Below are 25,622 nucleotides of genomic sequence, written 5' to 3' on the forward strand. Positions count from 1 at the left end.
TCTAAAAGTAAGCCCAGGTGGCCAGTGTGAAAATGTCAAGATTTCCATTTTATATTTTTAATACAGATTGATATAAAGAAAGAAAACCCTGCCAAAAATAGAAAAAAATAACTGACATGTATCACACAAAGCTGATTTAAACAATAGGTAATTTTCTGATAACAGCTTCCCATTAAATTCTAAGAATGACAATTTTTATAAAATCCCCTGTGAGCCTTTATCCTGACAGGAAGACATAGATTGAAGCCAATGCATGGCCTGGTAAAGATCCTTACCCTGGCAAGATATTTAATCTGGTTTTCTGTTGTGACCTGAGCATTCCCTTGTTCATCGGTGGCAAACTGCACATTTCCTAAATGGAGAACACTTGCTACAATACTCAGCAATTCCTGAAAAAAAACAGACAAAAAATAAAGGATCATAAAAAATAAATAAATATATTTTTAAAGAAAACGACATCTTATGTACAATTCATCCTTGCCACTTACCTCCACATCATCATCATTAAAGTTTATTACACACAAAGCTTTGCGAACAGTCTTCCATTCATTTTTATCATTGATTGAACTGACCCTGGCACACTGACCCTGTATCAGGAAACAAAAAGTGATAAATTGGGATAAATTATTTGTCTAGAAAGCAGATCTTGCCACATGTGCAGGCAAAATCATGTGCCCCACTCTTGGCATAGCAATCATTACATTACACATGCAAAATCCTTTATTTATTGAAGCGCAATTTACCAACCTTGACAAGGTATTGGTAGTTTTGTGCATTTTTGTCTAAGCCGAGCCTGCGCAGAAGCTCCTCCTCGCCGCCCTCGAGGAGCTGATAAAATATATGGAAATTTCTCTCTCCATGGTTTTGATGCACCACACGGGACTTCTCCAGGAGATAGTTCAGAATGTGTCCCCCGACCGGCGCTCCCTTAAAACAAAATCATTAGTTTGGTAGCTGACAACTATTATCCAACTAATCGTTGTGTCGAACTAATACAAAAATACATGAAAAAAATCAATGACCATAGAGGATTTAGAATTATTGTCATGCAAAATTGCAATAATACAATATTTAATCAACAGTTTAATTAAAGAACTTTCATGCAGAAATTACTACTGTGATGACAGATTTTAAAATGTAAAGTGCTGCAGAATATGTTGGTGCTATAGAATCGTCACCATCCCGTTTGTAGGGGTTCTCCACTACTATACAAGTTAGTCTCAATTCAACGAAAGTAGTGTAAGAAAACAAACATTCTATAATCAGCTCCCAGACTGGCATCGCTCCTCTGCTTGTCTCCTGGCCAGATCACTCGGAGTGAGGCACCAAGTGACCGCTGCAGCTACTCAGTGGCCGCAGACTTTACATTCTGCCCAGTTACTTTCTGTTCAGACTAAATGTGAAGGTGGCAGCTGATCAGCAGCAGCTAAAAGGCTGCAGAGGTCACACGGCGTCCCCACTACCGGATGTCATTGTTGGGGGGGGACAAGGTAGGAGTGCAAACAAGCAGTGCTGGTCTAAGAGGTGAGTAAAGGAGTTTGTTTTTTTCATATTTTTGCTTTCCCAAACCACCTGGAGCCCATAAAGATTAACTTGTATAGTAGTGAAGAATCCCTTTAAAAAGCACATTAGATCATTTGTAGCCATATATACCATCTTAATTTATAATATACATTCCAAATGATAACCTTGTAATCAAACTGCACGTCCATGTATTTGCCAAAACGACTGGAATTGTCATTTCGTAAAGTCTTTGCATTTCCAAAGGCCTAAAAAAAAAAAAAAGAATAAATAAGTATTCAATATTATATTAGGCACTAATGGATTATGTTTTGAGTTCCTGGGAACAAAGCATTTCTGGCTTGGATGCAATATCTGCCAGTGTTCCCATGACACCCTGAAAACATTTAGAGACGCGCCTTTCAATAGCACCTTAGACATATTTACTCTGTCACTTAGTAGGAAGTTTGCTTGGCTTCTCCCGCTACAGATAACATTTACTAGTAGGCAGATCGTAAGGTGACCACACACGTTAGGTCGGGGTCACATTAGCGTACAGCATCCGAGGCAAGAGGCTAATGACACTCGGCTCAAACTCTACCGCGAGCGTGAGCCGAGTGTCTGTGCTCCGATCCTCTCGCACGCGAAAATCGGATCACAAGTGAGGAGAAGGAGAGATTAATCTCTCCATCTTCTCCATTGCCTGTCTCGGCTTATAAGCAGTCCGATGGTTTGCACGCACCCATTGACTTGAATGGGTGCGAGATATGCTGCCAATTTTCTCACATTGCACTCCTCCGCAATACACACCAGTGTGAGTGAGCCCTTAGATACACTTACGCCAGACCTGCCATTTTAATGGGATCGGCTGACTAATGTTTAATCTCTTGACTCTAGCGCTAGCTTGCGAGCAGGGCCCTCTTTCCTCTTGGTATCTATTTTGAACTGTGATTTTTGTTATGCTGTAATGTCTATTGTCTGTACAAGTCCCCTCTATAATTTGTAAAGCGCTGCGGAATATGTTGGCGCTATATAAATAAAATTATTATTATTATTTCGGCAACGATGATCAGCTCAGATGGTTAACAAGACTCATTGGCTCCTTAAAGCTGGATTTTTGCATTAACCTCCATAACTAAAAGTTATTTACACCTATGCCAAGTTAAAATGCTGGAGGAAGTCAGGAAATGTAGTATATTTAATTCTCATTTTTCGGAGCCCGGCATAGGGTGTGTGTCTTACGTTGAATGATCGAGGAGGAGAGCACTGGTAGAGATCAACAGAAAATGAAGATTCGATCACTTGAGTGTGAAACCTACTGGATATCTACATTAGACATTCACAGCCATGGGGGACTGAACAAGACCGTCATTTTAATATATTGTTGTTAAGTGTATTTATGTAGAGTAGTTTTATAGGATTCAGTAGTCTTATAATATATTTCTACAGTACTTTGCAGTTTTAAGATTCATCTTTGTAGTGTCCGTGGGTATCATACACTGCATTTTTTTTGCTATGGTATATCTGTTATACTTTTGAGTGTTCTAGTTAAAGTGGTTATCAAGGACTTTGGTTATTTTTTCCTATGGGGCCAAATACTTACAGGCCAACTCCCTGCCTGTTCAGCCAGGCGATATCTGCCGGCTCACGGCTTCATTTAACCACTCGTCTTCTCCTATTCCGGGCAGACCTGTCGCTGGGGCATCACTGCTGATGTCATGCTGATTGACAGGCTTCCTGTAGTTAGCTGGATCCCCTCTGCCTAACTGTAGGCAGCCGGCTGTCAATCAGAATGACATCTGCAGTGATGCCCGTTTACAAAGCAGAGCGGAAGAAAAGAAACTGCTCTATCGATGTGACGTCACCGGAAGCTGGGAGATCACCAGCAGGAGCAGTCTGAGACAGCTTTGAGCCAGCAGAGTAGAAGACCCAATTAGTTACTAGGGATGAGCGAATGTGCTCGAATAAAGGGTTATCCAAGCATGCTTGTGTGCTAACAGAGGGTATTACCTATTTGTTGGGGAATCCCTGTATGTGTTGCGGCTGTCTAACAGCCGTGAGACATGCAGCTGCGGGTACTCGATCATACTGTTCAAGCACGCCGAAGACACTTGGTTAGCACATGAGTATGTTCGTATAATGCCTTATCCGAACATGTTTGCTCATCAATAGTAGTTACCAACTATATCCCAGTAAGTTCTTAGCCCCATAACAATGAATAACCAAAGTCCCAGATAACCCCTTTATAATCTGGTTTTATCTTTTAGGTGATTATGCCACTGGTTATTCACTGTATCAAGATGATTATCCTTGTACTTCAGAAAACTTTTTTGTTTTCTGGCAAGATTATTACTTGTTTTATATCTTATGTCAGGTGATGGTGTCACGTGGTTATGACTCTTTAACCATGACAAAAGCCTTTCTGTGCATGCTTTAAGAAAAGGGCACTCAACTGAAAGACAAGTGTGCACTCCCCCGTGCAGCGTCTCAGCACAAGACCATCGCTATTCAAATTTAGTTGAAACTCTGATGCCTGGACTCATTCTTAAAATTGAAAATGTGTTTTCAGCTTGTGTTCTTTTTAAAGTAGAAAATGTAGCATTATATGGTGGTCATTCACGTATGGAATTTAAGTATAGCTTGAGCCTCCTAGAAAGGGAGCTGCTGTTACATAGCTGTCTCCAGTGCTGCCCGTACAGCGGGATCCTAAAAAGCAAGGAGCTCCCATCTGTTAGGGTATGCACCACTAGGGTACATTGTCTCCATGAGACACCCCCTGCAATAAAGAAGGCTGTAGGATGGATCCAGTGTACATTTTAGCTGACATGTGAGGCGTTACGCTCCTTCTCACCTCGAGTACAGGATTGGACTGCAGCAGACGGTCTTTCACAGTTTCCACTTGCTCGCTGGCAGGACAAGTCACAGCATAGTACTGCAGGATCTTCTTACTGGCTTCTGTCTTTCCTGCCCCACTTTCACCAGATATAAGAATACACTGGTCTTTTCTTTCGGTTCGCAGCGAGCGGTACGAGTTGTCAGCTATTGCGTAGCTTTAAAGGAATGGAAAAATATTTGGTCTCTTGAACTGTAGGAGCATTAAAAAATCCCATACCCGCTTATTCTGCTGGAATTTCCAAAATTCCCCCAAATTATCTTACAAATGCTGAGAGGGGGGTTATACCAAGCCCTGAGGTTACCTGCTCACAAGTGGCATCAGGAAAGCATAGGAGGCTGCTGGCCTCAAGTCCGGCAAGACCCCACAAAGCCTCCAAAATCAATTACGTTAAAAGCAAATGAAAATATTTGACTCAAGTTACTCTTATTCCTATATAGAGCCGGGCAATTTGCTCTATTAGCACAGCTGTAGAAGATATAATAATGGCAAGTATTAGTCACAGATGCCAGCACTTGTAGTAAATGCAAATTAGTCTCTACAATAAAATCCCCGATGCTGGGAACCTGCAGAATATATGACCCCGAGGAAGGACCAGTTTGTACATGGGAGCAGCCATGTATTAAGAGTGATCATATTTCTTGGGTTCCCTGTAACCTCTTTAGACATACACATTAGAGTGTGGCGCAGCTTTACAGTGCTTTCTACATATTTAGGCAGAATATCCTGCACTAACACAAGTCTGGAGACTCTTCTCTGCTTTGTACCAGCCATTACTTCTACACAAGTCACACGGAGGACGGGGACAATGATCCTTTTGAATCGCAAACCCCCACAATGAATCTGTAAAGTATGCATCAGTCTCATAGGCCTTACTGTAAGCAAAGCGCAAGAGCATTCATCTAGCCAGCCAGTCTGGGGTCAAACCCTGACATAGACATGTGATCCGTGCCTAGATACTCTGCCTGTCTCATTAGGAGCATTGGATACATAAACACAGCCATGATGTGGAACAGAAGCTTTCATATCAACGAGGTTCCAAAAAAAACAGAAGTTATGGACCAATATTGGCGATGGACATTACTGAAGACTTCTTACAGCTCTGTAGGGACACGATCCTTTGACAAGAGGAATAGTAAGTAATGATGAGAGAACATTCCCCGGATAACGTTCCTAACAAACGGACAAGCCCCGCATGTGTTGGTGCTAACAGCGGTGAGACATGAGGCCGCAGGGACTCGTACATATTATCCGAGCACCACGAGGTACTCGGATAACACCCGAGCATGCTCGGATATCACATTATCAGAGCACATTCGCTCGTCACTGTTTGTAAGTTCTTAATTTATTCTTACATTTTCAAGAGAAATAACAGAGATAAAGTTAGAAGAAAATAGGCTCCTGAATTGGATACATTATGGACAATACAGGAAACGTGAATGGAAACAGCCAGTACAGAGACTCCACCACTTCCTTATCAGAACATGCTAAAAGTTGTCCTAAAATAAGGGGCGCACCTAAAGATTGCCTTGCAAAGTATTCCCGTAAAGAAAAAAGATAACAATCGCCATGCTGCCATCTAAGCGTTGTTTTACCTCTATATAAAGGTCCACGGCTACTTAATCTTTTATCCTGCAATAGTGCATTTCCTAAAAGGATATCCATGTTCAGATAAGAAATTCTAGTCTCAAAGTATTTATCTGCACGACAATCAATTTAATAGAAGCAGAAGATAATCCATGAGAGCTATCTGCTGGGAACGATGGGAGAAATGTCTGCCGTATATATAAATACACAGATCCCCTGGAGTTTAGGTCCAGTGTAACCAAGCAACCAACGAAATAGAAGAAAAACACTGGTCAAAAATAACACACACACAGAAGTTGTGGTATGAAAAAGAATAGCCCAACACAGAAAGGAAAAAAAAAAAAAAAAAAAAAAGAAAACTTTCCAGATATTCATAAGGAAAAATTCCACCAAGACTAACCGTTCTGGAATTTTCCCTCTGAACAATTTGTTTTGACTAAGTGCAGAAAGCTGAATCCACCTTTCTGTACAGCGATGATGGCGGCTCCCCCTGATCTGTGCAATGTGTATAGGAAAGTGTCAGGGGATCACAGCACGCTATGCACATAGTACAGGAACGCAGGGGGGAAAGGTCAGGTAGGAGTCTACATAACTGGGGAGTAACTCCGCAGATACTTCGCTTTATATGTTGCTCTGATTTAGGGTTGTATCATGTTTTCTTTGCTGGTCGCATCCAAAACAGTTTAACAATTCTGCGGGTTTCCTGTAGCCAGAGCGCAGCACATTGTGGGATCTCAAAAAACAGTACATCAATGTCAGAAATGAGGGAACACATCACTTTATAATCATGTTATATATATAAAACCCTGTTTCTGAAGGAACCCAGCTCAATACTTAAAGCTGATATGGTTTTGTAGGAAAAAAAAATAAAAATAAATAAAAAAATCGCACACTAAAGAAGCACTAACATCAGTTTTTATACTCTTAATATATTGCAGTCATCATATTATATAGCTCTGTACTTACAATTGCTCATTTTGCCTTTCTACCCAGTTAATTCTTCTCCATTAGGTTTATGACATCATGTGATTAAAAACAGACTAGCTGAATCCTTCTAAGCTCTATGTAGAAACAGGAGGTCAATTTTACCTGTACAAGTTATAAGTCGCTGCAAATGTCCCTTGCAGGAGGGAGAAGAGAGCCGCTGGGTCAGAAATTGAAGAGGGGGTGGTGCTGGGCTGCCAGGGACGGTGCAGTGATGTAGAATTGTAGTTCTAATGATGACTCATGCAGGGAAAACAAGTATTCTTGTTTCTACATTTTTTTTTAATCAAATAATTTTTATTAAAGCATATGAGACGCAGTAACACAGACTGACACCTTTTCCAGACAGGTACAACGAATACGAAACCTATTTATACATTTTCATTTTACGAAAACAGGACCCTTACCCCATAACCAACCCTCCCTCCCCCCAGTTCTCTACCCATTATCCAATGTAACTGACAACATCACCTCTTAAAAATTGTACAACAATACATGTATTCTTGTTTCTACATAGAGCTTAGAAGGATTCAGCTAGTCTAGTTTAAATCACATGGTGTCATAGACTTAATGGAAAACAGAACAATTAACTGGGTAGAAAGGCAAAATGAACAATTGTAAGTGCACAGGGCTATATAATATGATGATTGCAATATATTAAGAGGATAAAAACTGATGGTAGTGCTTCTTTTAGTAATTAACGTTTTAAATTTCACTTCATAAATCAATAACACAAATGAAAAATCAGAAACTTTGCAACATAACTTATTTAGAGAGATCTGCTTCTTTCTCTGCCAGGACTGATCATTCTCAAAATTCTCAATTCAGGTCTAAAGGCCCCGTCACACATAGCGAGATCGCTAGCGAGATCGCTGCTGAGTCACAAGTTTTGTGACGCAACAGCGACCTCAGTAGCGATCTCGCTATGTTTGACACGTAGCAGCGACCAGGCCCCTGCTGTGAGATCACTGGTCGTGTCGGAATGGCCTGGACCTTTTTTTGGTCGTTGAGGTCCCGCTGACATCGCTGAATCGGTGTGTGTGACACCGATCCAGCGATGTCTTCACTGGTAACCAGGGTAAACATCGGGTTACTAAGCGCAGGGCCGCGCTTAGTAACCTGATGTTTACCCTGGTTACCAGCGTAAATGTAAAAAAAAACAAACAGTACATACTCACCATCTGATGTCCGTCAGGTCCCTTGCCGTCCGCTTCCTGCTCTGACTGAGTGCCGCCGTACAGTGAGAGCGCAGCACAGCGGTGACGTCACCGCTGCGCTCTGCTCTCACTGTACGGCGGCACTCAGTCAGAGCAGGAAGTAGACGGCAAGGGACCTGACGGACACCGAAAGGCGAGTATGTACTGTTTGTTTTTTTTGGTAACCAGGGTAAACATCGGGTTACTAAGCGCGGCCCTGCGCTTAGTAACCCGATGTTTACCCTGGTTACCCGGGTGCTGCAGGGGGACTTCGGTATCGTTGAAGACAGTTTCAACGATGCCGAAGTCGTTCCCCTGATCGTTGGTCGCTGGAGAGAGCTGTCTGTGTGACAGCTCCCCAGCGACCACACAACGACTTACCAACGATCACGGCCAGGTCGTATCCCTGGTCGTGATCGTTGGTAAATCGCTATGTGAGACGGGGCCTTAAGATGTGTGTTCACTTCAGTAAAGACAGATTGTCCCATTACTGAGATAGGAGATGGCGGTTGGTGCTGATAAGATTCTATGTAGATGGGCGGTGAGATGAGGAGGGAAAGGCTCGGCCCCTAGCCGCTCCCACCTCCCCCTCATACATAGAAACCTGCTCAGGAATGTAAATCTGTCTTCACTGAATAGAGATTTTAGCTGTGAATTGAGAATGATCGATCATTTCTGTCAGAAAAAGAAGCAGAGTTCTCTGATAAAATAAGCAACTTTGTAATATACGTTATTGTGTACTTATTCACTTATGATATAAAAATTTAAATTCTGATTACTTTTTTACTGGGTGTAAATGCCACTGCTCTCCTGAATCTGCCAATGTTTTTTTTTTGGTCTTTCACATCTCGTTCCCGAGATATGGCTTGATCTCCACTGTATATAAATCTATCCTTTTTATCCATCTAGGAGTGGTCCTGAAGACAATGCCAACAGAGAAGGAGGAGGACACCTACTTGGCTAACATGACTAGATTTGTATACAGGGAAGAGGGGACCATATCTCTGGAATGGAGACGTGCACAAACAAATAATGCCAGATTCAGTAGAACAGCGGCATTAACTCCATGGTAAAAAAATTACATATTTATGGCAACTGACAGGTCCTCCTTAAAAGGGGTATTCCAGTTGACAAAAATGTTACTTAAAAGAGGTTTTAAGTTACTTGACATCATGTACAATGAAGATGAAAGGGATTTTGCTAATGTACTTTTTAAAAGGTTTGCCCCAGACAATTTATTTATTTATTTATTTTTCCCTACGGGCCTAAAACTTAGCAGGCAGGTAGTTGCCAACAGAGGTAACTACATGCCTGTTGTACCCAGCGCTGGCTCAGAGTGGTCACTGACTGCTCCTGCCAGTTATTCAGCTGCTCCATGTCACCAGAACAGCTCTTCTGGGCTGCTCTGTCCTTGTCGCATGCCTGCCGACGTCATGCTGACAGCTGGCACCTCGCAGTTAGGTATCAGGGAAAAGCTGACAATCAGCATGACGTGTGCATTCATGCCCCATCAACAGAGCAGAGGAAAAGCAGCTGCTCAGTCCATGTGACATCAGCGGAAACCACAGAATCGCCGACAGGAGACTTGTGTGACAAGTGCCAGAAGAGATCGGCGCCCGGCACAACAGGTAGGCAACTACCTGCCTGTTACTTTTTAGGCCTGCAGTAAAAAAATAAATAAATAATCCTGGATAAACCTTTTCAGTCTTCAATGTTTCATTAGTCAACAATCATCAACAGGGTTGTCACCTAAACATAATGTGCATGTGCAGCTTGTTTACCTCTGGCGATTTCCGAAGATCACCAAAGTGGAACTTTAAAAAAAAAAACAATCAACCTCTTTTCCTAAACAAATGAGGCCGCCCCTTCTACACGAGGCCGCCCCTTCTACACGAGGCCGCCCCTTCTACACGAGGCCGCCCCTTCTACACGAGGCCGCCCCTTCTACATAATTGTGTATCACACATTTTGATTTCAAATCGTCTGTTAAAGTGAAACCATCAAAAACAGAAGTACCACTTCAATGTACGAATTTACTCACATGTGAGGGGACACCTCATAGAAACTAACCCCACGATATCTTTCCATGTGCTGCTTGCTGTAAATTTCCAGCTCTTTGTAGGGGTTAACCGATACCAATACAGATCCAATATAAGTCTGAGGAGGAAATATAAAGACAGTAAGTTTCTTAAATACAGATTTACAGTGATTGTCCTATGACTGAATACTAGGTTTCTTTTCTAGAGCACGTAACCGTGATTGCTGGAACATGAGCCTGTTCTGAATGGAGCAGAAGATGACTTGAGCTCTAGTGCCACCTATTGGAAGTAGTGATCCTAAAAGACAAGATCGTCCCTTTAAGTCTCCTCACTCTGGCATGCCGGGCCTGTCACTCTGCACAAGGAGATACGTTACTCCTTGGAGCTAACTCTTCCCAACACACCAAATGCATGTTATCAAAAGCACATGTGGCAGAAAGCATGGCGGCAGAGGGCATGGCATAATTTAGTCTCTGCCACCAGGAAGACACAAATTTGCACAGGACCAACAGATTCAAAATAAATGGATATGTATTCAAAGTTGCAAATTGTTTTAATTTATAGGGTTTTCCTGACTACTATAATTTAAGTCAATCCTTCAACTTCACTATGCGATGGTTATAAGGAGCAATGCTAACGGATGCCTCCCACTTGCTTTACTTTGCTTATGGTCTGACTTTTTTGTGCCTTCTCTTCCCCATCAACATGGCTGCTGCTCATTAGCCGATGCACAGAGATTAGTCTGAGACCCCTCTTCCCCCTATTCTCTGAATTGCCAGCTCTACTTCTGTGAGAAGGCTTCTGCGTCCTCCATAGTCTTTAAAGTGACTACGCAACACAACCCATTTTTCTCCAGAGTTTAGAGTAGAGAGGGAACGGGGCCTATTCTTATGACTGGTGGCGGTCCCCAAAGGTGGGACATTTATAGAATATCATATAAACCTGCAAGCATGTAAAGAGTAAGTCTTGTGTACACAGTGACTGGTTCCTGGAAGAAGCAGACACATTTAGACCATACCTCCCAACCGTCCCGATTTCAGCGTGACAGTCCCGCTTTGGCACCGGGGTCCCGCTGTCCCGCTTCGGGCATTTAAAATCCCGAATTTGCGGCCGCCGGTGAAGCCCCGCCCACTTCCGGGACGTAGAGAGAGCCCGATTAGGTTTGTGGCTGTTTTTTTTTTCTTATACATGCTGGGTCTCCTCCCGACCGATCCCTCCCCCGCCCCCGCCCCCTGTGTGTGCGGCGCTGCCACGCTGAGGAAGAGAGCCAGCAGCGATCAAGATGAGAGGTCAGCGACTCACTACCTGAGGTGTGTGCACAGAGCTCCGGCGTCTCCTGCTCTTAGCTGCTATCCCGGCAGAGAAGGAGAGACGGGGGAGGTGCCGGGACAGTGCAGAGCTGTGAGCAGCCGGAGAAACTGAAGAGCTGCACATGGACAGATCAGCCGCCCCTGCACCACAGAGGAGATTGTGTGTGTGTGTGATGTGTGTGTGTGTGTGAGATGTGTGATGCTGCATTTGTGTGTGTGTCATGTGTGTATGAGGTATCTGGTGTGTGTGATGGCTGGGTGTGTGTGATGGCTGGGTGTGTGTGTGTGATGGCTGGGGGTGTGTGTGTGATGGCTGAGTGTGTGTGTGTGATGGCTGGGTGTGTGTGTGTGTGATGGCTGGGTGTGTGTGTGTGTGTGTGTGATGGCTGGGTGTGTGTGATGGCTGGGTGTGTGTGATGGCTGCATGTGTGTGATGGCTGCATGTGTGTGATGGCTGCGTGTGTGTGTGTGTGATGGCTGCGTGTGTGTGTGTGATGGCTGCGTGTGTGTGTGATGGCTGCGTGTGTGTGTGTGATGGCTGCGTGTGTGTGTGTGATGGCTGCGTGTGTGTGATGACTGCGTGTGTGTGATGACTGCGTGTGTGTGTGATGACTGCGTGTGTGTGTGTGTGATGGCTGCGTGTGTGTGTGTGATGGCTGCGTGTGTGTGTGATGACTGCGTGTGTGTGTGATGGCTGTGTGTGTGTGATGGCTGCATGTGTGATGCATTTGTGTCAAAGCTGCATGTGTTTGTGAGCTGCGTTTCTGATGCTGCGTGTGTATGTGTGATACTGTGTGTGTGTGATGCTGCATGTGTGTGAGCTGCGTGCCTGTATGTCATTATACAGTATGGAGAACTGTGGCCATAATACAGTATGGAGCATCATGTGGGGTCATTATACAGTATGGAGCATCATGTGCAGTCATTATACAGTATGGAGCATCATGTGCGGTCATTATACAATATGGAGCATCATGTGCAGCCAGTATACAGTATGGAGCATCATGTGTGGTCATTATACAATATGGAGCATCATGTGCAGTCATTATACAGTAAGGAGCATCATGTGCAGCCAGTATACAGTATGGAGCATCATGTGCGGTCATTATACAATATGGAGCATCATGTGTGGTCATTATACAGTATGGAGCATCATGTGCGGTCATTATACAGTATGGAGCATCATGTGCGGCCATTATACAGTATGGAGCATCATGTGCAGTCATTATACAGTATGGAGCATCATGTGCGGTCATTATACAGTATGGAGCATCATGTGCAGCCAGTATACAGTATGGAGCATCATGTGCGGTCATTATACAATATGGAGCATCATGTGTGGCCATTATACAGTATGGAGCATCATGTGTGTTCATTATACAGTATGGAGCATCATGTGCGGTCATTATACAATATGGAGCATCATGTGCAGCCAGTATACAGTATGGAGCATCATGTGCGGTCATTATACAATATGGGGCATCATGTGCGGTCATTATACAGTATGGAGCATCATGTGCGGTCATTATACAGTATGGAGCATCATGTGCGGCCATTATACAGTATGCATGCGGTCATTATACAGTATGGAGCATCATGTGCGGCCATTATACAGTATGGAGCATCATGTGCGGTCATTATACAGTATGGAGCATCATGTGCGGCCATTATACAGTATGCATGCGGTCATTATACAGTATGGAGCGTCATGTGTGTTCATTATACAGTATGGAGCGTCATGTGTGGCCATTATACAGTATGGGGCATCATGTGTGGTCATTATACAGTATGGAGCACTGTGTGGCCATATTTTTTTGTTTATAACTATTGTATATGAAACAGTGTGATCAGCAGTGCTAAATGGGTGTGCTTGGGACGTGGATATGGGTGTGACTAATTATGAATGGGTGTGGTCAGAGGCGTGGCCTAAAATTTGCCGCGGCGCGCTTTGCGCGCCGCAAACTTTGTCCCTCTTTCCCATCTTCAAAAGTTGGGAGGTATGTTTAGACGCATGATCTACAGTAATTTGTCCATAAGTGCCTCCACCCTGTGGCAACAAGCTGGGCGGTGGTGCTTGTCGCATGAATCTAAGAAGTTGTTTTGCTTTTTTTTTTTAATATATAATTACACAACACTTTAATTTGTGGGGCCTTCAACAGTATAATTAAGGAAAATTCCTGGTTCAGAGCCACTTTAAAGCTTTTATTATGAGATTACATAGACAGCAATCCCCCCCCCCCCCCAATATATCATTATTACTGCAATTTCCACATTTACAAGCAGGAAACTAATCACACCATTTGCAGTGCAGACCGGTTTACAGCAAACTGTACAGTCTGAAATGGAAGGGATGACACAGGCTGATGTGATGGCTGCTGGCTTCAGGACAGCCTGTGGTGGCAATGTACCATCTGAAACGCCTGCAAGCTATTGGGATCTACTCGCATCTGAACATTTTGGGAGCTTTTGCTAAAAAATAGATTAAAAAAAATAAAATTACAGATTTATGTATTCCATTTTTGCAATCGTTTGGTCAAAGCGTAGCAGTTTCTCTCACAACTTGGCAATAATCAAAAAACATGAAAAGCATGTAGGACCAAAGGTAGACTAGTATGGTCAGATGGCTGCTAGGACAGCGTGGTCAATAGCCGGCCAAGCACAAGCTCCAGGACACAACGAGAGACCAGTGCACAATAAAGGCTATGCAATGACTTATTAGTGGTCACTAAATGGTTATTATATTGTTTGACTTTATTCAAACTATAAAATAAATATCCCTTGCAGGATTATAGGTCCATGACGCAATACAGCTAGATACATAAAAACTATCAGGAAGTTCTACTACGTCCTGGCCTGAACCGAGCCCGGTATGCTTACAGCATAGCCCATTACAGGTCTTTGCCACCATTCACTGCACTTGTAGGATCGAGGCCCTCCCTCTCCTAGACCCTGGTACCCACTCTGAGGCCTTCTTTGTTCAGTCTTAGCATAAATGATGGTTTCTAAAAAGGTACCAAAGACTGCAAAATTACAGGTGTGTAACAAGGTGTCCTGTGCCAAAAAGGAGGCACATTTGGAGAATGCCAAGTAAAACGTCATAACATGGTGAAAGTTACTTGTGACTGAAGAGTTAACAGACTCTGGCCTCATTCACACGTTCATTTCTTTTTGCATATGAAAAAAAGGGCAGATCATCCAATTTAGCAGTAAAAATGGACAGCGCTTGATGACAAGTGACACATTGACCGAGTGGGCGAGTTTGATCTGTGACCATGACGGGCAGGTCCCAGTTTTTGCTTTTGTGCAGATACTCAGTGAGCAAAAAAACATGGACATGTGAACTGCCCCATAACAAACATACATGAAAAACTGAACTCTGAATAAGCTTCAAGGCTGCATTCACATGTCTGTGTTTCACCGTCCGGGTATGGCCCATGATTCCTGGACCGGGTGCCGGAGTCATGACCTGAACTCAACAGCTTCATAGGCATCTATGGGGCCGTTCAGCTCAAAACCAGAGTCTCATAGCTGGTCCTGAAATCGTGGTCTGAACACAGACATGTCAAGCACACTTAGCCAGGGTTTGTACGACCACTTTCCAGATCTGCGTTGTGCACGGACCACTGTTAACCTCTCCGACGGCACTAAATTACGGGAGCCTTTATACTTATGCATCTCTTCACAAACAGCAACCAGCACAAACTTCATTCTTCAGAGAAATATTGTGGTTAAGCAGATTTCGGGTATGGAATGGAGTAACGCTTCACTACATACAAGTGTGAATACTGCTTCTGAAGATGCAAGACTTCCCCTCAGTGCCACTGAAACCATTCTGACTCCAGAACACATCAACCTTTGGTCATTTAATTGCTATAACAAGCACATGAACCAAATATTTTTAAATCGGAAAAGTGTGAAAACTCAATATACACATTATACATGTATACATGTGCAGAAGTCAGAAATGATCATTAGCGCAAGATAAATGGAAGTGGCACCATGCAGTCTCAATCCCACAGTGCTTCCTAGAGCATATGTGCTAAATTCCCTATAGTTTCCCTACTTGTGGTATAGTAGCACTTTTAGCATATGTGGGGCTTTTGCAAAAGTTTAATTACATTTTTTTTCCCAACTACTTGCTCTCATTTTCAGCTGAGTCTGCATCCTGCTTGCCCTACTCCTCCCCAGCGACTTGCTGGCAGTGGACGCACCCGTGCTAATGGAAAACATGAAGAGTGCAGATGTCCTCCCAAAAATCTTTTTTTTATTTTCCTACTAAGTTTCTATTGAAATAGAGCAAAACAGCAAAAATAGAACCTGATTGTGAGCATGGGGCAAAGAAAATTAGCCATGATTATTATTAATGTGAATTCTGGGTTATAAAGAAATTATAGCTTATTTTATCCGACTATACACAGGTCGGCATCGCTTGGGATCGAGGCAAGCTGGGTTTTAGGATTGGATGCTCATTCTGCTCCAGCTTATAGCAACATTTCCACCATTTGCTCTAGAAATGGCAGAGGTGGTCTTTAACGCTATGTTCTTATAGGGTGGTGTTCACACTGGCAAAAACAAAATACACCTGATAATCAATCCACTACGTCATTTATAAGCGCCAAAAATAAATTAAATTAACTCACATAGATGAGATTCTCCTTGAACCTTTTCCTCAGGTTTTCTATGAAGGCTGCTTCGCTCGTATAGTTCTCCAACAGGACAAAGTCCTGGACACCAACCCGATCACGGGCCGTTAAGGCACTCTCCATGGTTATACGGATACCGTCAATAGCTGGAGCCTAAGGACAGAAACATTGATGGAAAATTAGAACAAAAATCAGAAGTGCTTTTAATATTTCTACCACAGCAGATCCATGTCATTAGCTACATCACAGGATACCAGGTGGTGTCCTCTGTGTGCTGTTACACAGGACGTTATACCTGCAGGCCTAGAGGACCAGGAAACACACAAGGCGTTCACTGAACCAGGTACTTACACGGCCAAGCTTCATGTCCATTAATGCAACTTCTCCCGCAGCAGCTGCTCCCGGGGTGAGTGAGGGGGAACTGAACTTTATAAAGTTCTATAGAACTTAGAGTCCTGCCCACAAGAGGGCCCCCGCACGCCTGCCCACAAGGGGGCCCCCCCGCACGCCTGCACACAAGGGGGCCTGCACACAAGGGGGGCCCGCACGCCTGCACACAAGGGGGCCCCCGCACGCCTGCACACAAGGGGGGCCCCCCGCACGCCTGCACACAAGGGGGGCCCCCCCGCACGCCTGCACACAAGGGGGGCCCCCCCGCACGCCTGCACACAAGGGGGGCCCCCCCGCACGCCTGCACACAAGGGGGGCCCCCCAGCACGCCTGCACACAAGGGGGCCCCCCGCACGCCTGCACACAAGGGGGCCCCCGCACGCCTGCACACAAGGGGGCCTGCACACAAGGGGGCCCGCACGCCTGCACACAAGGGGGCCCCCGCACACCTGCACACAAGGGGGCCCCCGCACACCTGCACACAAGGGGGCCCCCGTACGCCTGCACACAAATGATTTATGTCCATAAGTATACATCAAGCCAAAAACAGAAACAAAAGAACTCTATGCTGCTGCATTTACAGAGTTTTATATTGTTAACAATTTAAAGGGAATCTGTCACAACATTTGACCCATCTATTAATATGGGCATACAGGTTACAGAACGCTGAGGAGTGATACCTGTGTGTCTCATATCAGGTGTGTTGTTGCTGATAAATCATCTTTTATCACTTTACTGTATATAACTGACCTCTTCCATGCTCTGGGGAGGACGCTGCCTGGAAGATAACTCTGCCTCCAGAGATTATTCTACATGTAGGGGAGTTACCAGTGTGAGACAAGTAACTAACACAGAGCAGGAGAAATTAAATGTATCTTGAAAACACATTTTTTGCTTCTCTCTCAGCTCTGCTGTATTGTGACAATATTACACCCTGTCTGCCTGTGAGATGGAAGCTGAGAGGAAGCTGTGATAATCACACACCGCTCTGCAGTGAGATCAGGAGAGCAGAGAGCGGCCATTACACATCACACTGGTAACCATTAGGCTGCTGTCACACTATCAGTATTTGGTCAGTATTTCACATCAGTATTTGTTAGCCAAAACCAGGAGTGGGTCAAAAATACAGACTTGGTGACGTGTTTCTATTATAGCTTTCCCCTTTGTTTCACTCCTGGTTTTGGCTTACAAATACTGATGTAAAATACTGACCACATACTGATAGTGTGACCATAGCCTTACACTTAAAGGGAACCTGCACCCCCAAAATCAAAGGTGAGCTAAGCCCACCAGCATCAGGGGCTTATCTACAGCATTCTGGAATGCTGTAGATAAGCCCCCGATGTATCCTGAAAGATGAGAAAAAGAGGTTAGATTATACTCACCCAGGGGCGGTCCTGGTCCGGTCCGATGGGTGTCGCGGTCCGGTCCGGCACCTCCTATCTTCATCAGATGACGTCCTCTTCTTGTCTTCACGCTGCGGCTCCGGCGCAGGCGTACTTTGTCTGCCCTGTTGAGGGCAGAGCAAAGTACTGCAGTGCGCAGGCGCCGGGAAAGGTCAGAGAGGCCCAGCGCCTGCGCACTGCAGTACTTTGGTCTGACCTCAACAGGTCAGACAAAGTACGCCTGCGCCGGAGCCGCAGCGTGATGACAAGAAGAGGACGTCATCGTAAGAAGATGGGAGGCCCTGGACCGGACCGCGACGCCCATCGGACCAGAACCGGACCAGGACCGCCCCTGGGTGTCTATAATCTAACCTCTTTTTCTCATCTTTCAGGATACATCGGGGGCTTTTCTACAGCATTACAGAATGCTGTAGATAAGCCCCTGATGCTGGTGGGCTTAGCTCACCTTCGATTTTGGGGGTGACAGGTTCCCTTTAACACTGGTAACTCCTCTTCATGTAGAATAATCTCTGCAGGCAGAGTTATCTTCCAGGCAGCGTCCTTCCCAGAGCCTGGAAGAGGTCATTTATATAAAGTGATAAAAGATGATTTATCAGCAACGACACATCTGATATGAGACACACAGGTAGGACTTTTTTCAGCATTCTATAACCTGTATTCCCATATTAATAGTTTACATAGGTCAAATGTGGTGACAGATTTCCTTTAAACTTTACTAAAAATTTTGGAAAAAAATTAGTTAAATTGACACATAACGATAAATATCTGTTCTCAGAGATTTCAGGACACACCCCAAGGGACAAAATCACCCAAATTGATATATATGAGCCATGCACAGAAGGTGCAGCAGTTTACTCCTCCGCTAGACTCATTATGAAAGGACGGAAATGTCAGCACTGAGGAATGTGGATGAGCTCAGCGGTCTGAGATCACCACATGGCTCTGCTAGTAATGGACTTCAAATGAGAAACTACACATGTCAGTATTACCAAGACAGATCCCAATGTGCAGGTTAGTTTTCCATAACAAATATAATCAGGACTAGAAGAACCAAACCAAAAGGGTTAATGGAAGGGAAGGGAAAGGAAAGTAGCCATTAGATTGTATAATGCTCCATTTCCAGCTAGTCACACCTATTCTGTAACCTGCGGTACACGTACTACTCTACTAGATCACCCAGCGCACATAGGCTGCTAGAGGGGTCAGCACCGCAAGTCCCAATTACATAGGATGATGCACAACTGAGAACGAGCATCATTTGTGCGGCACAAAAAAATCATTTTGCTCGTTCATCGGTGATCTGCAGCCTATTTACACGGCAAGATAATAATGAAATGAATGTTTGTAACGATGCTCATTCGTGAGTATGTTACAGTGAAAATGCCCCTTATATGGAGTATTTAAAGGGGAGCTCTAGGATTAGAAAACCATGATTGCTTTGTTCTATGAACAGCAGCATACCTATCTGTAGACCGTTACTAGAGCCGAGCCGTGACAGTAAATAGGACTTAGCTGCAATACTGACACTACCTGCAATGAAAGCAGCCATGGCTTGTCAAATCCTGCATAACCCCTTTAAATAAGTACAAATCAAACGAGCCATCACATCACAATGACGCTCCTTACTGGTATCCTGTAAAGGCTCCATGCACAATGTTACACTCTGGTTTCCATGTTGTAGCAGGTGGTTGATATTTGTATGATCCAAACATTTCCATAACTGCAAATTTTTCAGACACCATCCTCCATCCTGCACCCTAAACTCTACCCAAGTGCCAGCTGACAAGTCACAAGGTTATGCTCCAAGCTCCACCAAGGGACAGCAAGGCGGAGGTTGTAAATTGCACATGTCCCAATAATAAAAAAAAAACAACACATGGCCAGGCAGAGAAGTTAGGAGGCACACGTTATCATTGGCCCACTATATTATTGTGGATCTTGGTGATGTATCATTACTTAACACACTTATATAGGCATACGTCCACTGACACCCAGCTCATTCTTGCCAAGAGCAAATCAACCATTATAATCGGTAACTGTAGCGAAAAGTAAGAATGTTGCTAGCAAGAATGAAAGATCAGGGTGTGGTGCTCTGCTGTAACTTACATATTTCACGACATACCAGAAATATCTCGCACTGGCACAAAGCAGAAGACGGCTATTGGTTTGGTAACAAGCTTCAAATGAAAGCAATTAGCATAAAACACATTTGGGGTAAAGGTTGAATACAGATTGCAGCACAATAAGCTAAAACTAGATTCCCTTATTCTATAGATGTTGTACTTATGGGTTCATGTGTTCACATCTCATCTTGAAGACCTTGTATACCCCATGGCTTTCCTAATGATCATCTGAATAAAGACATAGATTTATTGGGTGTTTTCTTTTGATACAGGAAAAACATATCTTTGTACCACGTTAAGATAGTAGATAGGAAAATATTAAAATTGGCGAGTCCTCAGTGGATGATATCTTTTAATGGCCATTAAAAAAGGCATCAACCACTGAGGACGGCCTAATATTAATATTTTGGGGCTGTCTGGTATATAAGGTACCGTAATTGTTCAAAACCACTATTGTATAAGCTGAGATAGAGAAGACCACTCTTTTGGGACCACCATCAATTAGCCAGAACAGAAAGCTTCCATAGTCCTTTTACACATTTATGCATTACACAGATGAAAAATAGTTTAACTACCAATCAAATATTTAGTGAGCAGCAATGGTAGAAGTGGTATCAACTAAAATAAAATATAGCTTTTAATATAAATATTTTAAAATTCTTTTAGACAAAAACAACCAAACAGACATAAATAACAAAAAGTTTACACCCAGATTATATGTCTATTTCTTCTAGGTGTATCAAAAAATTGCTCAAAAATATATCATGGTATCACCATGCTAATTAGCATCTACAATTTGAGCAATATTGAAGCAGATGACCTATGGCTTTAGACAAATATTAATTTGTGTTCACACAACCAAAAACATATATCATAAAGTGCATGGCAGCCATAAATACAAAGGGCAAATGCTGAGGAAAAATGGAACAATCTCACCAAAATAGTGTGCGTTGATATCGGCTCGACTGCTCCACCTGAATGCCTTAAATAATTCCCAAGGAAAAGTGGGGAAACAGGACACAACTCAAATCCCGTCTGCTTCAGAACCCACCAATAGGATTATAAGGTGTCAAAAACATAATCCCCATGGCCTCCCAACGCGTTTCATTCTCTCAAATCATCAGGGGAGGAAGATTAAGTAGATAAATGCCAGATTAGGGGAGCGAGATGTTTCCCTCATAGGGGATAAACAGCCTCCTTGTTCAATGTCATATTGCGGTCTGCCGCCGCTTTTGTCTAATCCTTATATAGAGACCTACTTGTAAAGCGCTAATTCCCACAGCGGCAGGGGGCTCAACGGTCCAAAAAACCACTCCTCCACTTCCGGAATACCCCACGTGCGACTCCTCGTGTGGCTAACCGGAAGTTTACAGTGCTAGCGGATACACCGCCCTTCGATGTCCTAACCGCGCACAACCGGTGCGCCTTCTTGATGACGTAGACTCTCCTGCATGCCAGGCGTGCGTTCCAGCATGCTCATGCGCACTCACAGGGATCCAGCCAACGGGCAGACGCACTTTAGACACGCCCTCCGGGGCTGTCAAGATCCGTGCCTCCTGCCTGTTCTCTATATTAAGCATATCGCCTGCCGCCTATAGCGGTATGAATCAAACCTTTTTCAATATGTAAATCAGGTCTAGCTGACACATCTTTATTCCGGTCCTGCCTGATTCCTCAGGCTAATCAAATCGGCGAACATGTAAATTGCTCTCAATGATTTCTCAAAAATTATATTGCGTCTTACCATGAGTAACAATTCCCATGGCAAGAATGCAATACCGAAGTTTTTAAGAATAGGACATCTAATTCAATATAATGATTACACCAGGGGTGGATATCAAAACATAAAGAATTATTTAAAAAAAAAGATTTTTAATATATCCAAACAGCCTTTATCTTTGCTGGTTTACAATTTATATACTTCTCCTAACAACCCCAAAAATAAGGGGGAGGAGAAAAAAGGAGGCAAAGTGCCAGCTCTAACCAAAACCACAGAACACGGATTAGCATGTAAAAGAAAGGAGGATAGGAAAGGTACAAGTGCTCACCCTATCCTAACCCTATTCTATTCTATCCTTTTGCCTACCTAACAGCGGAGGTTGGCACCCTAAGATGTACGAGAAGGCGCCCCCACTCCACGACGGCTGGCCCTAATAATGCCCTACTCACCCTATAAACAGGTGCGGAAAGAAGAAAGGAAGGAAAAAACAGGTGTCGCAATTTCAAATGAGTGTTGGTGCAAGACCAATAGAGCGAGGATCAAGGGTAAAAAAATAACTGATCTAATGTCAATCTAGCCCACTTACCCTGCCTAAGCAGTGGAGGTTGGCACCCTAAGGGGACGACAAAAATGGCGCCCCCACTCCGCGGCGGCTATCCCTTATCAGTCCCTCACTTGCACCAACACTCATTTGAAATTGCGACACCTGTTTTTTCCTTCCTTTCTTCTTTCCACACCTGTTTATAGGGCGAGTAGGGCATTATTAGGGCCAGCCGTTGTGGAGTGGGGGCGCCTTCTCGTACATCTTAGGGTGCCAACCTCCGCTGTTAGGTAGGCAAAAGGATAGAATAGAATAGGGTTAGGATAGGGTGAGCACTTGTACCTTTCCTATCCTCCTTTCTTTTACATGCTAATCCGTGTTCTGTGGTTTTGGTTAGAGCTGGCACTTTGCCTCCTTTTTTCTCCTCCCCCTTATTTTTGGGGTTGTTAGGAGAAGTATATAAATTGTAAACCAGCAAAGATAAAGGCTGTTTGGATATATTAAAAATCTTTTTTTTTAAATAATTCTTTATGTTTTGATATCCACCCCTGGTGTAATCATTATATTGAATTAGATGTCCTATTCTTAAAAACTTCGGTATTGCATTCTTGCCATGGGAATTGTTACTCATGGTAAGACGCAATATAATTTTTGAGAAATCATTGAGAGCAATTTACATGTTCGCCGATTTGATTAGCCTGAGGAATCAGGCAGGACCGGAATAAAGATGTGTCAGCTAGACCTGATTTACATATTGAAAAAGGTTTGATTCATACCGCTATAGGCGGCAGGCGATATGCTTAATATAGAGAACAGGCAGGAGGCACGGATCTTGACAGCCCCGGAGGGCGTGTCTAAAGTGCGTCTGCCCATTGGCTGGATCCCTGTGAGTGCGCATGAGCATGCTGGAACGCACGCCTGGCATGCAGGAGAGTCTACGTCATCAAGAAGGCGCACCGGTTGTGCGCGGTTAGGACATCGAAGGGCGGTGTATCCGCTAGCACTGTAAACTTCCGGTTAGCCACACGAGGAGTCGCACGTGGGGTATTCCGGAAGTGGAGGAGTGGTTTTTTGGACCGTTGAGCCCCCTGCCGCTGTGGGAATTAGCGCTTTACAAGTAGGTCTCTATATAAGGATTAGACAAAAGCGGCGGCAGACCGCAATATGACATTGAACAAGGAGGCTGTTTATCCCCTATGAGGGAAACATCTCGCTCCCCTAATCTGGCATTTATCTACTTAATCTTCCTCCCCTGATGATTTGAGAGAATGAAACGCGTTGGGAGGCCATGGGGATTATGTTTTTGACACCTTATAATCCTATTGGTGGGTTCTGAAGCAGACGGGATTTGAGTTGTGTCCTGTTTCCCCACTTTTCCTTGGGAATTATTTAAGGCATTCAGGTGGAGCAGTCGAGCCGATATCAACGCACACTATTTTGGTGAGATTGTTCCATTTTCCTCAGCATTTGCCCTTTGTATTTATGGCTGCCATGCACTTTATGATATATGTTTTTGGTTGTGTGAACACAAATTAATATTTGTCTAAAGCCATAGGTCATCTGCTTCAATATTGCTCAAATTGTAGATGCTAATTAGCATGGTGATACCATGATATATTTTTGAGCAATTTTTTGATACACCTAGAAGAAATAGACATATAATCTGGGTGTAAACTTTTTGTTATTTATGTCTGTTTGGTTGTTTTTGTCTAAAAGAATTTTAAAATATTTATATTAAAAGCTATATTTTATTTTAGTTGATACCACTTCTACCATTATTACACAGATGAACCATTCGTTTTAGTGGGTTTTGTGCAATGACACATTTCTCCAGTGGTGGCGCTGCAGGGAAACTGACCACTTATTGCAATGCTCTGCGGCACTGCGCACGCGGATCAGTTTATTTTTGCTTGACTTCTCCAGCAAAAAAGTATTTTCCAAATCAAACAACCCCAAGTAATGAACAATATTTAAAATCCTCCTAAGGCTACTTTCACACTAGCGTCGTACTCGGCCCGTCGCAGAGCGTCAGGCCGACGTACCGACGCTAGCGTTGTTTGCGCCGCACAACGGGTGCAGCGGATGCTGTTTTTCCACGCATCCGCTGCCCCATTGTGAGGTGCGGGGAGGAGGGGGCGGAGTTCCGGCCGCGCATGCGCGGTCAGAAAAGACGTTCCCGACGTACCAAAAAACGTTGCAAGCAATGTTTTTTGATGCCGACGGTCCGCCACAACACGACGCAACCGTTGCACGACGGTTGCGACGTGTGTCAATGCGTCGCCAATGTTAGTCTATGGAGAAAAAAACGCATCCTGCAAGCACTTTTGCAGGATGCGTTTTTTGACCAAAACGACGCATTGCGACGGAGGACAAAAAACGCCAGTGTGAAAGTACCCTAAGGGTGTATGCACACATTATTTACTGCAGATATTTCTCCATCAAAAATATATCTCTTGGCAGGAAAACCACTGTAAAAAAAAGGCACATTTTTATGCAGTTTTTCTCATTCATTAAAAGGAGTGGTGAAAAATGCTACAACAGAAGTCTCATTCACTTTGCTGTATTTACAAAGAAAAAAAAAGGAGTGGAAAAAAACCCAACATGTGAACATGCCTCAAGTCTGTTTTTACACCACCCACGTTCCCAGTTGATGTACAGACCAGGATGCTGGCAACGGCGCTGGTATCCAGAGCCAAAAGCAACAACCTCATGAGGCTATTGAGGTTCAGTCAGGGGCAGAGGTCGGTCGGACATCGCGGCCTGCAAATTTGGAGATGTGGCCTAAAATCTATAATAGATCAGATTTACATATCATATTAAACTAATGAAAACAGCAGAAAGAAACAAAATTCTGGACAGAAAAAGGATGACAAAATATCCCAAGACATCAGGATAAGATACAGAATGATATTCCCTGGGACCCAACTGAGAAAAGGAAAAACGTCTCCCAACAATAAGCAAAACAGGCAGTCACCATCATTCAAGGTTACAAAGCTACATAAGTACACAACTAAAGTCTGAGAAGTTACATTACAAGAATGCAATCCAGGTACCTCTAAACTATTAATATTGCTCTTATGGCCATTTTACAAGGAAATATCGCTAATACATCGTGCATTAACTCCTTATGTACCACCAATATGCCTTTTTACTAACGAGGAATAAGAAAATAGCGCCCCCTAGGTGGCAAAAACACAACCAGCCATGATTAGTGTTTGCACAGTTCGAGAACATTTAAAGGGAACCTGTCACCACGTTTTTGGAAGATGGGATAAAAATAGCGTTAAATA

At 43.7% G+C, this 25,622-nt stretch overlaps 1 protein-coding gene across 6 annotated transcripts in view; it reads right to left on the minus strand.

The window, feature by feature from the left end:
* Positions 1 to 25,622, minus strand: part of MYO1C (myosin IC) — a 142,759-nt gene that overhangs the window by 38,472 nt on the left and 78,665 nt on the right. For all 6 annotated transcript variants that reach the window (XM_077294450.1, XM_077294453.1, XM_077294451.1 and 3 more), the window contains exons 2-8: positions 16,150 to 16,305; positions 10,202 to 10,317; positions 4,352 to 4,550; positions 1,689 to 1,769; positions 748 to 927; positions 489 to 587; positions 276 to 389 (exon numbers count right to left, since the gene is read on the minus strand). In XM_077294450.1, the coding sequence (XP_077150565.1) occupies positions 276 to 389; positions 489 to 587; positions 748 to 927; positions 1,689 to 1,769; positions 4,352 to 4,550; positions 10,202 to 10,317; positions 16,150 to 16,305 (945 nt within the window). The remainder of the gene's footprint in view (positions 1 to 275; positions 390 to 488; positions 588 to 747; positions 928 to 1,688; positions 1,770 to 4,351; positions 4,551 to 10,201; positions 10,318 to 16,149; positions 16,306 to 25,622) is intronic.

Source organism: Ranitomeya variabilis, chromosome 3 (genome assembly GCF_051348905.1).
Source record: "Ranitomeya variabilis isolate aRanVar5 chromosome 3, aRanVar5.hap1, whole genome shotgun sequence".
NCBI classification, from domain to species: domain Eukaryota; kingdom Metazoa; phylum Chordata; class Amphibia; order Anura; family Dendrobatidae; genus Ranitomeya; species Ranitomeya variabilis.